This window comes from Lacerta agilis, chromosome 17, assembly GCF_009819535.1.
Source record: "Lacerta agilis isolate rLacAgi1 chromosome 17, rLacAgi1.pri, whole genome shotgun sequence".
In the NCBI taxonomy this organism is placed as follows: Eukaryota; Metazoa; Chordata; class Lepidosauria; order Squamata; family Lacertidae; genus Lacerta; species Lacerta agilis.
The window spans coordinates 17,695,896-17,709,880 of NC_046328.1; the positions used below are offsets into that span (position 1 = coordinate 17,695,896).

At 47.1% G+C, this 13,985-nt stretch overlaps 2 protein-coding genes and 1 long non-coding RNA gene across 3 annotated transcripts; all 3 read right to left on the bottom strand.

Moving 5' to 3' along the window:
* Positions 1–70: 70 nt before the first annotated feature.
* On the bottom strand, positions 71–578 carry LOC117039001. Its single transcript, XR_004425727.1, has 2 exons — positions 545–578; positions 71–289 (listed from the first exon to the last, which is right to left on the bottom strand). It is a non-coding gene; the product is annotated as an uncharacterized LOC117039001 (long non-coding RNA).
* Positions 579–2,061: 1,483 nt separating this feature from the next.
* LOC117039089 lies at positions 2,062–8,899 on the bottom strand. Its single transcript, XM_033136124.1, has 6 exons — positions 8,710–8,899; positions 5,541–5,769; positions 4,203–4,314; positions 3,879–3,997; positions 3,693–3,769; positions 2,062–2,170 (listed from the first exon to the last, which is right to left on the bottom strand). Exons 2-6 carry the CDS (start codon positions 5,760–5,762, stop codon positions 2,062–2,064), a joined length of 639 nt encoding a protein of 212 aa, XP_032992015.1. The 5' UTR covers positions 5,763–5,769; positions 8,710–8,899.
* Positions 8,900–10,043: 1,144 nt separating this feature from the next.
* On the bottom strand, positions 10,044–13,387 carry LOC117039000 (phospholipase A2, minor isoenzyme-like). Its single transcript, XM_033136025.1, has 4 exons — positions 13,268–13,387; positions 12,588–12,762; positions 11,849–11,976; positions 10,044–10,304 (listed from the first exon to the last, which is right to left on the bottom strand). The coding sequence occupies exons 1-4, from the start codon at positions 13,299–13,301 to the stop codon at positions 10,183–10,185; spliced, it is 459 nt and encodes a 152-aa protein (XP_032991916.1). The 5' UTR covers positions 13,302–13,387; the 3' UTR covers positions 10,044–10,182.
* Between the last annotated feature and the right edge of the window lie 598 nt (positions 13,388–13,985).

Genomic DNA, 13,985 nt, shown 5'->3' on the forward strand with positions numbered 1-13,985 from the left:
TTGGTTAGCCATTTTGTCTCCCCCTTCCTCCTCTGGAGGTGCTAGGACATCAGAAGAACCACCACACGGGTTAAGGATCATGCACTGAACTTTCATTTGCTTAGCATCTTCCGCTACACCAAGAGACATCTAGGCCCCCGTAGGGTGGGAACTGGGGCCCGGGTTTTCGTTATCCTGTGTGTCTTCTTTTCTGACTCTCGGCTGGGCCAGCAAAGGTGCGTTCAGAACTGAGGATGTGCTGGCTGGGCTGGCGCTTTGGATAGATTCAGTCGGACTGTTGTCAGCAGTCCTGGAAGAGAAAGAGAAACCGCCTCCGTGAGGAATCCCTAATATCTCAGGACGGCGGCGCACCATTGACACCACACAGTCATGGCTACCCCCAAGGAATCATGGGAGCTGCCGTCGGTTCAGGTTGCTGAGCCTCATTAGGAGAGACCCCTTATCTCCCTCATGGAGCTACCATTCCCAAAGTTCCCGGGGCAGAGGGATTGCTAGTTGGACTAGGGCAGCAGTCGGCTGCAGAGAAAGTCAAGGTCCAACAGACCGGGTCAGGAACTAGCCGAGGTCAGGTATCGGCATCGGGGTCAGGAGAAGACGAAGTCAGGAACCGTCCGAGTCAGGAACCAGCCAAATCAGGAACAAACCAGGAGTCAGGAACACAGGAACAGGACAAGCCAGAACAACCACGTGCTTCAGCACAGCAGTTGCAGGTGCTGGTGAATGGAGCAGCCGGCCTTCCTTAAGTAGCCGGCTAATGACAACGCCTCTTACGAGCTGCAGCTCTACGTTCTGCAGCTGAGGAGGGGAGGGGGCCAGCCGGTTCCTCTCCTCACAAGGGACTGATTTTGGCTCGACTTCCTCCTCCTCCTGTTCAGGTCTTTCCACTTCCCTATCTGATTCTTCCTCTTCTGAGGAGTGCCGCCACCAGTCTTCTCCAGGTATGAACTCCTTCATTTCCCCAGATTCTTCCGTGGGTGCAGCCTTGCCCGGGGGGGGGGGGCTTGCCACCACTCCTCCTCGTCCGGCTCAACCCTGACATCTCTGGACTTTGAAGTCATCTAATTTTACTTGTTATATTGTATCGTACTGTTTAAATTAGTGTTTTGTAGTTATTTTAAATTTATGTGGAGTGCCTTATCTGAGTGGATACAGCAACCAAGTAATTTCATTGTTCCCGCAAGGGGACAATGACAATAAAGATTATCTATCTATCTATCTATCTATCTATCTATCTATCTATCTGCAGAAACTGCCTTCTTGACCGTTGGACCCACTATTGGTCTTGTCTGCTTAATCTGCCAGAGCCTCCCTTCACATAGGGGGAAGTCCCTAACTTACTGAGGGTTTAAGACCCATGGTTTAGCAGTCTAGTCTAAGCCATTGCCTGGGTGCAGTTGCTGACAGTTGACAGCTTCTAAGCATAGCTGTCAACCCTCCCTGCTGTTTCCCAATGCTATAATAAGGGAATTTCCTGCAAAAAAAGGAAAAGGTTGACAGCTATGCTTCTAAGAGCCACAGGTGAGAGCTGAGTGCGGGGGGGGGGGCAAAGGTGGACAAAGCACCCCAGAAGGAGCATGATGTGTACCCCACCAGAGCTACTACTTCTCCCCTAACACTCAATACACCTATGATATGCTGTATGATATGATGTGATAATCCACTTTCAATGCACAGTGCAAACGAGGCCTTACAAACAGTAGCATACATACAATTCTGGGAGTTGTAGTATTGGAAAGGGAACTTGTGACCTAACACTGGGATCCCTCCCTGAAGACTACAATTCCCAGGGCCCTTGCAGAGAAAGGGGGAGCCATGACACCCCAGAAAAAAAACAATAAATGCCATGCCCCCTTTCCCTTCTCACAGGGTCTGGAAAAGTCAGTCTCGCTGCTCTACTTGAGATGGGAACATTTAGGGCCTGGCTCAAGGCAATGGGATTTTTGTAGCAGAAGCGCCTCAGAGATGCCACAGAGACCAACCTCTTTGTCCCCACTGTTAAAACGAAACACCGGCGGGATAAGCGAGGACCAGGAATGTGTGGACAACCTCGAAAGAGAAACTCTACCTCGGAAAAGTGGAGGGCTTTGCCCTGCTGAAGGCATTGCTACCCAGGAATGAGGAACGGCAGCCACCAGGGCTCAGCATGACAGGATACAGGTCGACTGTACTGCTGAAAACGAAGAAAGGAAATGTTTCGCTATTGCGCTATGTCTTGCTTTCCCCACCAAATGGTGCTCAAAGTGGCTAACCATCACCCACACAAGCACATTTAAAACATATTAATTACACCCCCCCCCAGGTATCCTGGGAACTGTCTTTCCCCCATTATAGAATGGTAATTCCATGTATCCTTAACAAACTACAGTTCCCAGAATTCTTTGGAAGAAGCCACGCACTTTAAATCTGTGGTGTGAATCTGCTGAAGGGGCTGTGTACACAATATTTAGAGCGCCCAGCCCCCAAGAATCCTGGGAACCGTAATTTGCCCTTCACAGAACTACAGTTCCCAATAACCCTTAACAAACTACAATTCCCACGGTTCTTGTGGTGGGTGTTGTGCGTGGTGTATACAGAGCTATACGCAGGTAAAATAGTAGAGGTTGAACAAACTGCATCATACTTAAAAGAGCCAGATCAAGCCCCTTTAGGGCCAAAAGGCCTGTCTGAATAAAAAGATGGTGGCTTAAACCTGTCAATACTACACTGATCTTAACCACCAATATCAAAACTGCACAGTTTTTGTTTGTTTCTTCGAATTCCCAAGGAACATGGGCCCATAGCAGCTAGTACATAATAAATAAATTCCATTTTTTTCAATGAATGAAGTCCTGTATTGCCTACCGTTCCTTGACTGGATTAAGATTACTTAATTTTGTCACATTTACTACCTCTCATACTTCCATTGTCTACTTGTAGGGTGAATAGGGTGCTGCCCCACCAACCTCAATCTGCTCTCTTGCAACCCCCATCTGCCTGCCTTCCTATGTAACTACCAGGGGAGTTTCCATTCAGTTTCCTCCTCCTCCTCAGTTTCAGTGTTGCCCTCATATAACTAAGCAGGGAAGAGGATGGGGACAAAACACAAACTAGTTGGCTCTGCCTTTCATAGGCTCTGGCGCCACCTACTGTTGGGCTCCCTGCCTTCCGCCCTACCAGTCCCCATTGACATCAGCCACCGCTGCATCCAGCCCACCACTGCCTCCAAGCACTGGTTGAAGACCAGTCTCATTTGCACTATTTGCTTAGTTGTAGATCTTCATCTGAAGATCACAGGGTGGTTCACTAAATTTTAAAAAAAGTTGGTGATGGCCACCAAATCGGATGATTTTAAAAGAGAGCTGGAGGAGGCTACTAGCCACAATGGCTATGCTCTGCCTCCACAAATGCTTCATGGTATTGTTTTACCACAAGAGGCATGTCAAAGTTTCTGTAAAAAAAACAAAAAACCCAAAGACCCACTTTACTACAATGTTTCCCAAATTTTGGACTACAACTCCCATCATCCCTAGCTAGCAGGACCAGTCATCAGGGATGATGGGAATTGTAGTTCAAAAACAGCTGGAGACTCAATTTTGGGAAACACAGCTCGACTACCTTCTTAGCATTCTCTATCCCACCCATGCATTGTGAGATGGCCTTGCCGCTTTGAGCCCCCCCCTCCCCGCCCACCTTGCCCTTCAATCAGCTCCCACCTCTTTTGATTGACTGGTGGTATGCCAACGTGGGGCTGCTTCAAGTCCGCGTTCAGAGAACCCGTCAATCTTTCTGCCTGTTTGGGGGTGGAGAGGGAAGGCTTGTTATTGCCCAGTCCACCAAAACAGACAGATTTGTTGATTTCCTACTGGGCGCGGGGGCAGGCAAAGCATCTTGGCACAAACCTGCTTTGGGTAAGGACCAAAGACTTTGGGCATGGCTGCAATAACCTGCTCCGGAAGCCTGGCCTGGCCTGGCCTGGTCTTCCTTGCCTGTCTCTCCAACTGTGATGCCCTCTTGGCCGCTGAAAAGGAGTAAAAACAAAGCAGTTTGTTACAGGTGCTGGGAGTTGTTGTCCTGCGACAGGTAAGCTCCAGAACCCGGGATTCTTTGGGAAGGAAGGAACTACGTCTTCAGAGGCATGGCATGTCCATAGCCTCTCCTGGCTGGAGCAAAGTCCAAAAGTAGCCCCTTCCCAGCCCTTCTACCTAGAGGAAGGCAGAACCAACCAAAAGCGTAGTTGCTGGCCTTCTGCATTTCCCGTTTCAGCTGTTCCACCTCTTCTTGGATCTCCTCCATTTCCATTGAGTTGCTGTGTTTGAACAGTGAAGAGATCTTGGCCTGGAAGAGAAGGGTTGGCTGGGTGGAAGAGAGGCTGGGCACCATGGCAGGGCTGGAGAAACTTATCATGACCACTACGGCTGTCATGACCACTACGGCTGCCTTTGCAGCAGGGGCGTAGCAAGGGGGGCGGGGGGTCCGCCCTGGGTTCCATAATGGAGGGGGTGACAAATGATCAAGGAACAATTTTTTTGAATTTTTTTTTAAATGTCTGTTCCGAAGGTCTTATCTTGCTATACTAGGGATTATATACCGTAGCTATATATGAAATTTAATGCATATCGGTTAATATCTTGACCCTCCTCCACCAAAATAGCTGTTCACTTGGCTGTTTTCCTACGTCATGAAGGCTGAAATTTCAGTTCAGAGAACACTTACTGTTCCCAACCCTAACCCTGTGGAAAGCCATCTAATTAGACTTTAATTTGATTTTGAGATGTTTTTAGGAGGTAATTTAATTATTGTTTGATTTTATACCAATGTTATGTATCTGATGTTAGCCACCCTGAGCCCGACTTCGGCCAGGGTGGGCGGTATATAAATAAAAGTTGTTTTTTATTATTACTTGTTATTATTCCTTTGTAAGAAAATATGAAATAATGTAAAACCATTTTTGCGGGGGGAGGGGGAATCATTGAGGGGGGGGTTGACCAGAAATTTTCCGCACCGGGTACCACCTGACCTTCCCTTGCCTCGGGGGGGGGACACATTTTTTTTTGCCCCCGGGTACCAATTTACCTTGCTACGCCCCTGCTTTGCAGGCCAACAAGGACAGGTGGGTGGGACAACCCCCCTGTCAATCACCTGCTGTCAGGTGGAGATGCCCAGCCTGGTGGGTTTGCATGGGGATTAGATGCAGGGCTAAGATACAGAATACACTCAATTTTTGTTGTATATATTAGCAATCCACTCATGTGGATTATTGGGGCGGGGACTTCATTTGATGCAAGATGCTGCTGTTAAATGCTCGACTGGCACAATGTGTTGGACTCAGGTGAGGCCTCTCAGGCCCCTGAACTGGGGTTCAGCCTCCGCTGTGCTGAATCATCCATGTCTGGAAGCAGCCAGTTTACTATGAGGAGAGAAAGAGAAGCTCTAAATACAAACGAGGCACAAAAGAGGCAAGCTTCAAAATCCAGAAAACTTCCGTTTCGTGGCTTGCCTCTTCTTTTTCTTTTATCTCTCGGCCCTCTATACCAGACTTCTCGAGGTGCCCCGAGCTTTACCTTCAAGTAGGATGCCATACCCGCCTCCTCACTCTCCAGCTTCTTCCTCTTGCGCACAATCGACTCGCAGATTCCTGGGTTCTGCTCCATTTTGGCGTAAAGGTCCTGCAGGGATTTCTGGGTGTACGTCAAAGATTGCTTCTCAAAGTCCTCTGGGGAAATCCGCTTGCAGAAAGAGACGTAGAGCGGGGATTCGTTGTCAAATTCACCCAAGATCTCCATCTTATCCCTGGAGAAGAAGGTAAAGAAGTTCTTGATTTTAATTGTTTTAGTAATTTATTATTTTAGTAATTATTTTAGTAATCGCCTTCCACAGTCCCTTTTTCATGATTTTCAGTTTTATACGTTTCAATAATGTCACAATCATTTTAACGTTTCAAAACTCGAGTTCCTTCCCCCTCTTTCTGCGGTTCCTTCATTTTGTTTTTTTATATTTTCTGCATATTCCAAATTAACTTAACTTACTCATTTACTTTAAGAGTAACTGCAGGTTATTACAATAATCCTGCCAATGTTCTTATCTGTTTACAATTTATCTGTAAATATCCAATAAACCATTTCCATTCTTTTATAAAAAGTTTGTTATCTTGATTTCTTATTTTTCCAGTAAGTTTCACCATTTCTGCATATTCCATATGTTTTTGTATCCATTCTTCTTTCTCTGCGACCTCTTCCTCTTTCCATTTTGGGGCAAGTAACATTCTTGCCGCTGTAGTCACATACATGAATAAATTTCTGTACAGTTTGGGTAGTTCTGTTCCTATAATCCCCCCAAAAGAAAGCTTCTGGGCTGTTGTTGTTTTTAACAAACATTATTTTAAACATCTTTCTCAATTCGCTATATCATTTCCCAGTCTCAAGGCTGTTTACATATATACCTATTTGTGTGCATTCTCGGAGATGTGGAGACGGTCACCAACTTAGATTGCTTTAAAGGGGAATTAGACAAAAAATCATGGCGGGGGAAGGCAACCCATGTGTCTGTTCTGCCTCTATGGTTGGAGACAGTCAGTGGCAGCACCAGAAATGAATTTCGTGGGGTGTGCAGGGGTCACAGAAGGGGCAAAGTACATTTCTAAGCGGTGAGCTGTGTCCCACAGGCTACCATTGTCAGTTTGCATTTCTTAGTACAGAAAGTATGGATCTGATGTGTAGAGATCTTTCCTATTCTAATTAATTCAAGAGGGTTCTGGAAGCTACTCTGTGTGAAAGAAGCAAGCAGAAGGTTCATGGTGTTTGGGTTATACCTTCAGAGAAGCTGAGTACAGCTGGTTTTAACTGATTGTTATCTCTGTGAAGTTCATGCTGACTATAATAATAAGGCCAGAAGGAGACTGAGTCTTTACTTTCTCTCTCTCTTTTCCTTATGGTGCAGTGTTCTGTATGCTTAGTGTTAAGGTTTAGACTTATTATAAGTTCTTGTAAGTTTAAGTTTGGTCTGCCGCAACTGGATTTCTTATAGACAGTGCCAGTCCTGAACGTATTGAATTTGTGACCATTATGCTCATTTGCCTTCAGTAGCAGTAAAGCTCTGCTGGATGAAATGCAATTGCCTGTGGTCTATTTTTGGGGAATCCTGCAACGTGTTTAAGTTGTTACTCTGCTAAGTGTATGTTGGAATCTGCTCTGGATCAATATTGAGTAGAATTCTACGACAACCATATCTGGGGGGGGGGGGAATAACAGCAGTGGAGGGGCGGGTGGAGTGGAGCTTCTTGGGGTTTTTTTTGGGGGGGGGGGGCTCTGGCTCTGTCCATTGAGGCAGTATGATTCTGAATGACAGTTCCTGGAAACCACTGGAGGGGGGGAGAGTGCTGTCGTGCTGAGGTCCTGCTTGTGGATTTCGCATTGGGGCATCTGGGTGGCCCCTGTGAGAACAGGATGCTGGGCAAGATGGGCCATTGGCCTGATCCAGCAATCAGTCTCTTCTTGGATTCTTTCTTATGCTTTGAGGTTTTGCGGGGGAGGGGTGGGGTGGGTTCATCATGACTATGGCCTATGTGAAAGAATTAAAAGGCCCTCCCCATGTGCAGCAGTTGCAAACTGGAACGGGGCCTTTCGCAGCTGTCTAGGCACATTAAATGCAATCACGCATTTATCACGGGGTCCAGTTTTTTCCATTTCAGGTTTTTGATTGCAACCTCAATCAGAACGAATGTGAAACGGCAAATGTACAGATTGATAAGAAAGAGTGGAACGGAAAGTGGAAGAGTTAGTTTAAAAATGTTAGCATCAGCAAAAAAAATATATACGGGGAAAATGCTCTGGAAATTATATTACGATGCTATCTAAGTCCCTGGTTATTGAGCAGAATATACGACTCTACAAATCTGCCACGCTGGAAAGGATAGCAAGAAATAAGATCTTTCTATATAACATGCAGTGGAGTTCCAGGGTAACTAGGAAATTTCGGTCAGCTGAGTTCAGGAAATTGGGTGTCATTACAAAATGCTTTATAACTATTGGATTGAGGCTAGTGTTATTGTCTAATATTTACTGCTGAAAATATGCAACAGAACTTATGTAAGAAACGTTGATAAGTTTCTTGTTAGCAAAAGTTTGCTTAGTAATAGCAGAGAACTCTGGTCACATTTAGACCATGCCATTTTAAATAAGCAAAACTGCTTCCCCCCCAAAAAAGTGTGGGAGCTGTAGTTTAAGGGTGCTGAGAGTTATTAGGAGACCCCCCCATTCCCCTACCGGAGCTACAATTCAGTTCCCTGTGAAGAGGGATTGGTTGTTAAACCACAGAATTGTAGCTCTGTGAAGGGAATAGGGGATTTCTAACAAGTCTTAGTACCCTTAGCTTCCAGTATTCTTTGGGTGAAGCCATGACTGTTTAAAATGTCATGACAGTGTTTTAAATGCATGGTGTGAAGGTGGCATTAGTGTTGCCCTGCCTTAGAGAACCCAGCGGGGGGGGGGGGGACCAGAATTAGTTGGCCATGCCTCTCATTGGCTGAGGCTCCTTCTAACAATTGGTTGGCCATTGGGTGGGCCATTAGTCCAAACCAGCAGGCTCTTATATTCTTAAGAGGCAAAAACTCAGTCGTAACTCCCTCTGTGTTCAATGGGAGTTACTCCCCATGAGGCATGCACAGGATCACAGACAAAACCTTACAGCGGGTGCAGTGACTCCGCTAAGGCAAACGACTAACTAAAGTGGTACCTCTGTTTGGCTGGTGTTACTTATTCCCAAAGGCTTTATAGACCTGCAGTAGCCAAGTAGCTGATGCCTGGGGCCAGCTAGCCAGGAAAGGAGGTGCAGTTTTGACTCTGAGGTGGCTGGTAGAGAGCAGCTTTGCAAGCCAACCCATTCTGCTCTGATCCCCTATAGCTCCCAGCCTCAGGAGGAATTGTGACATCAGAGGCAGATGAGCCAATCCCTTACGTGTCCCAATTGTTGCCGCCAGCTGTGCAATTGTGGCGTCACAGATCAAAAGCAGCCAATCATCATTCCCAGCACCAGCTATCAATGGCTACTAGCCTTGATGGTTATGTTCTACCTCCACTGTAAAGGCAGTGCACTTTTGAGTACCAGTTGTTGGAATAACAGGCGGGCAGAGCACTGTTGCACATTGACCCATCTAGTCCGGCATCCTGTTCTCACAATCACCAATTTACTGGGGTTCGCAAATATTATAAGGCAACTGCCTTCTACTGAACCAGACCATTGGGTCCATCTTACTCAGCAGTGTCTACACTGACTGGCAGCAACTCTCCAGGGTTTTAGATAGGTGTCTCTCCTAATCCTGCCTGGAGATGCTGGGGGTTGAAACTAGGGCCTTCTACATGCAAGGCGAATGCTCTGTCACTTAGCACTGCTTTTAAAGTCCTCATGGAAATTCACCAGCATTTTACAGGGAATTTCTCCTAATATTCTAATTTTTAATGCTATTTTTGGACCAATATACATTTTTGGCAAAGCCATTTCCCACAATATACAGCTGTATCTTGGAAGTTGAACGGAATCCATTCTGCAAGTCCATTCGACTTCCAAAACGTCTGGAGACCAAGGTGCGGCTTACGATTTGGCTTCCAAAAATAGTTCGTTTGACTTCCAAAAATAGTTCATAAACCAGAACAGTCACTTCCGGGTTTGCGGCGTTGGGCAGCCAAAATGTTCCAGAACTAAGCTGTTCAAAAACCAAGGTACGACTACAATGCCTTATTGCATGTGATTATCATTTTTATGCATGCATTATTATTATTTTTGCAAATTACTGGGCTGGTGAACTGCACTGCAAAATTTGGAGAAGGGCAAATTTGCAAAGGACACCTGTGTTTCGGCTCCCATATCGTTTCACTGTTATGCATGTTGGGGAAATGAATCAAATCCCACCCCCATCTGAAGAACTGCTGATTGTCCACAATTTGCCAGGATATAAAGTGGCCACTTTCCAAGGATACCAGGCAAGAGTGTGTGGAAACCATGACATCTGTGTCAAGCTGAGGATTTGCAAATATGAGGGAAGGAAAAAGATAAAAACAGTTTTAGGTGCCTATTTTTATTTTATTCATGACTCATGAAGCAATCTCTTTGCTGTAGAGAACACACAACGGCTTTATTGACCGTGTCTCAATCCCTCCAGTTGTCTGCCAAAGGATCAGCATGCGTGAGAAGCAGCGGCGAGGGCAAACATCACTTGCAGTGTTTGCTCGTGTCCAGCTTTTTATATATCTCTTGGTACGGAGCCCCTGCAAAGCAGATGGCCGCACTACGGTCGCACTCGCAGACGAACGCCGCACACTCATCGTTGTCATCTGAAGCAGGAAAAGGCCAAGTATGAACTGGGTGACTTCTCAGGAGAAGGGCCTTAGCCGAGTGGCAGGGCACCTGCCTTGCATGCAGAAGGTCCCAGGTTCAATCCCTGGCATCTCCAGGAAGGGCTGCAAGAGATGCCCTGCCTAAAATGCTGTCTGAAATCCCAGAGGGTCACTGCCAGTCAGTGCAGACAACACTGGACTACATGGACCAACGGTCTCACTCAGTATTAGGCAGCTTCCTATTTAATTCAGTCTCTCTCTTTCTTTTTAAGAACCCTACATTCTAGAATCCCAATTTGTTTTTTTAGGGGAAGGTTTGTAGCTCTGTGGTAGAGCATCTTCTTTGCTCACCTTGACTGAGATTTCTCAGAAGCTCCACTACTGAAGATATGAACATAAACGCAGGGCTACCTTTGAAGGTGATTTGGAAACTGCAATTAATCCAGAATGCGGCAGCTAGACTGGTGACTGGGAGTGGCCGCCAAAACCATGTAACACCGGTCCTGAAAGACCTACATTGGCTCCCAGTACGTTTCCGAGCACAATTCAAAGTGTTGGTGTTGACCTTTAGAGCCCTAAACAGCCTCGGCCCAGTATACCCAAAGGAGCATCTCCACCCCCATAATTCAGCCCAGACACTGAGGTCCAGCTCTGAGGGCCTTCTGGCGGTTCCCTCACTGCAAGAAGTGAGGTTACAGGGAACCAGGCGGAGGGCCTCCTCAGTAGTCGCACCCACTTTGTGGAACGCCCTCCTGGCAGATGTCAGGAGTTAAGCAACGATATAATTTTTTGTAGACATCTGGAAGCAGCCCTGTTCCAGGAAGCTTTTAATGTTTGGTGCTATATTTTGTCGGCAACCGCCCAGAGCGGCTGGGGAAATCCAGTCAGATGGGCAGGATATAAGAAATAAATTATTATTATTATTATTATTATTATTATTATTATTATTAGCCTTGCTGGACCCAAAATGTCCAGCATCCAGTTCTCACAATGGCTACTCAGATGCTTGTGGCAGGATTCAAGCACAATAGCCCTTTCCCTCCCATGGCTTCCAGCAACTAGCATTCAGAAACACTGCTGCTTCTGACCATGGAGGCAGAGCATATAGTCACTTTAGCTAGTAGCCATTGATAGCCTTCTCCTCCCTGAATTTGTCCAATCTTCTCTGAAAGCCACCTGTTTAACTCTGGGATGGAGTACCTGCAACCAGTGCTACTTTTCTAGAAAAGGAGGTTCTGGAACTCACCATGAATGCCTCCCTTGTTCTCTTATAATGGCTCTGGCACCCACCTGGGAGACGCCAGAAGTTCCAGCAGAAAAATAGAGCCCTGTAACCATACAGATGTCAACCCCATCACCTGCTGACCATTGGCCACACTGGCTGGGAGGGGGGAGATGCTGGGAGTCCAGCATTACCTAGATGGCCAGGAACTGTGTCCATCCCTGATTTAAGACAGTGGGGATTAAATTTGGAGCCTTGCGGAGAGAAAGCTGAACTAGGCCCTCTGACAGAGCGAAAGCTGGGTGGAGGCTGCATTTACCGCTGCAGGTGACATCATTGCCCGAACAGCTGTAGGCGTAGGTCTTGGTGTAAGGGTTGTCTATGAGGAATTTGCACTTGGAATGCTTCTTGGCCTCACCGTAGCAGTTGTCATGGATCTGGCAGCACCTGTTCGAAAATTAGAAACATTCGAGTTGATTCAACGAGCTTCGGAGACACTTAGGGGGGCCAGTCCACTGTCCCTCAGACCTTGTGGGGGGGGCGGACTATATTTTGAAAAAACGAATTCCTATGCCCCACAAATAACCCAGAGATGCATTTTAAGTATGTGAATCCCCGCGACGGGGTGAGCTCCCATTGTTCAGTCCCGGCTCCTGCCAACCTAGCAGTTCGAAAGCACGTCAAACTGCAAGTAGATAAATAGGTACCGCTCTGGGGGGAAGGTAAACGGCGTTTCCGTGCGCTGCTCTGGTTCGTCAGAAGCAGCTTAGTCATGCTGGCCACATAACCCGCAAGCTGTACGCCGGCTCCCTCGGCCAATAAAGCGAGATGAGCGCCGCTACCCCAGAGTTGTCCGTTACTGGACCTAACGGTCAGGGGTCCCTTTACCTGATCAAATTTTTAAAGGTACATTTGTTGCAGTAGAGTCCACTTGAAAACTGAAGTTTTGGTATGTTCTTGAACCCCTCCTGCAAAATACTGACCACCTGCAGGTGCCCTAATAAAACTAGGAGGTGCAAAGCCTTGGAGCAGAGGGCAAAGATGAGAAATTTGCTTACTTGTCCAGTTCATCGACCGGTGTCCCGCTGCCCCCCAAGCCACAGTAGCAACCATAGTTTGAATAATCCTTCAGTGGGTCGCTGCTGGGGATGGTGCATTTGATCATTTTATGGAACTGCAACAAGTTCCTAGAGATGGAGGCAGTGTCCGAGCCTACTAGAAAGGAGACATAAACTTCCCACAAGAGGAGTTCGGTTAGGGTCAGGTTGGCATTTCCCAGGCTTCTGAGAGCTGAAGCATAATCCTGCCTGCTGAACGCAGGCTGGAAAGTAAAGCCCCTCGCTGAATGACCGCCCAGCCAGGACTCGCTCACTCCTCACTAGGTGTGCTGCGTTCCCTGGACTGCGGGAGCCTGCCAAGGGCCCCATCAGCCGGCTGCATTCCCCTCTGCACACCTGGGCAGGTGATGCAGTGCAGCCCTGCTTGGCTCCGATAGGGGGTCGCTCTTGCAGTGTTGGCGACTTGCCCACCCTGAGTGCTGGCAAGCCACACTACAGTGCTGGCCAGGGAGCACACCAGGCAACGGAGGTGTGCCAAAGGTACCAAGCATTGTTAACCAAGAAGCATCCTTCAGAGGGAACCCAGCTAATAGAGGAATTTATCCCCACCTCCAAACACAGCATATCCACTTCCCGTTTCAGTAGGAACACCCATTCATCCCTTGAGAGCCACAACTTACTTGATGCCAAGATTAGGAACCGAGCAAGGTTCATCCTGTCGGCTGTTAAGTCCTCGCAAGAAGGGTTTTCCTGTAGATTGTTCGGCCTCTTTATACCTTCGCTTTCACCTTGGTGCCCAGCAAAATTCTAGATAAGATACCTGGAGGTTTGTGTGTGTTTACCTTTATATAAGCGTTGCTCGGGTGACCTGCGATTAAACCAAGGCCACCTGAAAGCCAACCATCTTTGCTATCAGCTTTCCCACAGAAGAATGTTCTTGTTTTAAACTTTTGGGGCAGTGTGTCGGGTGCTGGTGGTTAACAGCTCTGCAGACCAAAATGGGACTCCTTTTGGGCTTAAGTTACCCCATGGGCTGGAGGTTCCCCATGCCTGCTATACGGGGCCCACCCACAACTGCAGAGAAAATTGTTCATACCATTGGTTACATCTCCTGGGAGTTGGTTTTCCAAGGACTGCTAAACTTGAGATCCTTTCAACCTGAGAGATGCTGGGGATTGGACCTGGGAACTTCTGTGTGCAAAGCAGATGTTCTACCACTGAACCATTGGTCCACCTAGCGCTATATTACCTACACTGACTGGCAGCCGCTGCTCAGAGTCCAACAAATGATATTCCTTATCCTTCCTGGTGATGCCAAGGACTGAATCTTAGGCCTTCTGTACACAAAGCAGGTGGTCAATTTTATTGTATATAGCCAAAAGCCTTTACAATGGACAA

Bases quoted from the DNA above. Each gene is read 5' to 3' on its own strand.
- LOC117039089 (XM_033136124.1), bottom strand. From the start codon at position 5,762: ATGGAGATCTTGGGTGAATTTGACAACGAATCCCCGCTCTACGTCTCT. The intron at 4,315-5,540 runs GTAAAGCTCGGG...CTTCTCTTCCAG, and splicing joins GTATGGCATCCTACTTGAAG to GCCAAGATCTCTTCACTGTT. The intron at 3,998-4,202 runs GTTGGTTCTGCC...ACTCCTTTTCAG, and splicing joins GGCCAGCAACTACGCTTTTG to CGGCCAAGAGGGCATCACAG.
- LOC117039000 (XM_033136025.1), bottom strand. From the start codon at position 13,301: ATGAACCTTGCTCGGTTCCTAATCTTGGCATCAA. The intron at 12,763-13,267 runs GTAAGTTGTGGC...TCTTGTGGGAAG, and splicing joins GTTCCTAATCTTGGCATCAA to TTTATGTCTCCTTTCTAGTA. The intron at 11,977-12,587 runs GTAAGCAAATTT...ATTTTCGAACAG, and splicing joins CCGGTCGATGAACTGGACAA to GTGCTGCCAGATCCATGACA.